Source organism: Nestor notabilis, unplaced genomic scaffold (genome assembly GCF_000696875.1).
Source record: "Nestor notabilis isolate BGI_N333 unplaced genomic scaffold, ASM69687v1 scaffold19838, whole genome shotgun sequence".
NCBI classification, from domain to species: Eukaryota; Metazoa; Chordata; class Aves; order Psittaciformes; family Psittacidae; genus Nestor; species Nestor notabilis.
In genome coordinates, this window is record NW_009939843.1 from 1,336 (window position 1) to 2,254 (window position 919).

Here is a 919-nt window from a genome sequence, read left to right on the forward strand (position 1 = left end):
CTGTCAGTGACCTGCAGCGGTGCCTGAGCCTGGAGCCCAAGAACAAGGCCTTCCAGGAGGCCCTGCGCACCCTGGGCAGCAGCATGCATGAGAAGGTGAGTGGGGAGGCAGCATGGGGGCTGCCTCGTGGATGTGGTGGGCTGGGGGAGGTGGCGAGGGCTGAACTGCTCTTTCTGCTCTCTCAGATGAAGACCATGTCCTGCACGGACTCAAAGGTAGAGCAGATGTTCCAGATCCCAAGAACAAGGCCTTCCAGGAGGCCCTGCGCACCCTGGGCAGCAGCATGCATGAGAAGGTGAGTGGGGAGGCAGCATGGGGGCTGCCTCGTGGATGTGGTGGGCTGGGGGAGGTGGCGAGGGCTGAACTGCTCTTTCTGCTCTCTCAGATGAAGACCATGTCCTGCACGGACTCAAAGGTAGAGCAGATGTTCCAGATCTTGCTAGATCCTGAAGAAAAGGATGAGGACAAGAAGCAAAAGGTTTGAGCTCTGGGGAGAGGAGGCTTGGCTGGAAGGCGAGGGGGGAGGAAGGCGTTCCCAGATCAGTGCTGAATGGTGCTGCTGGGGTGAGGACCAGCTTCCCGCTGGCACAGCGTGCTCCCTGGAGGATGCTCTGTTTGGTAGCTGCCTCAGATGCGACTCTCCCTTCCCAGGCTGCGCAGAACCTCATCGTGCTGGCGCGAGAGGAGGCTGGAGCAGAGAAGATCTTCCAAAGCGATGGCGTGCGGCTGCTGACGCAGCTGCTCGACACGGCCAAGGCTGACCTGATGCTGGCGGCCCTGCGCACGCTGGTGGGGCTGTGCTCCGGGCACCGCTCCCGGGTAGGTCCCACCATAGGCCAGCTCTCGTGTGTGACAGGGGAAATGCATGCTGTGGAGTGTGTCAGGCAGGGGAGTGTCATTGGCCTCTGCCTGCGGCTGG

At 61.7% G+C, this 919-nt stretch overlaps 1 protein-coding gene across 1 annotated transcript in view; it reads left to right on the forward strand.

Moving 5' to 3' along the window:
• Positions 1-7: 7 nt before the first annotated feature.
• Positions 8-919, forward strand: part of LOC104410030 (protein unc-45 homolog A-like) — a gene marked incomplete at both ends in the record, with an annotated part of 2,535 nt that continues 1,623 nt past the window's right edge. The window contains 3 exon segments of the mRNA XM_010020085.1: positions 8-95; positions 386-478; positions 652-819. Coding sequence (XP_010018387.1) covers positions 8-95; positions 386-478; positions 652-819 — 349 coding nt within the window.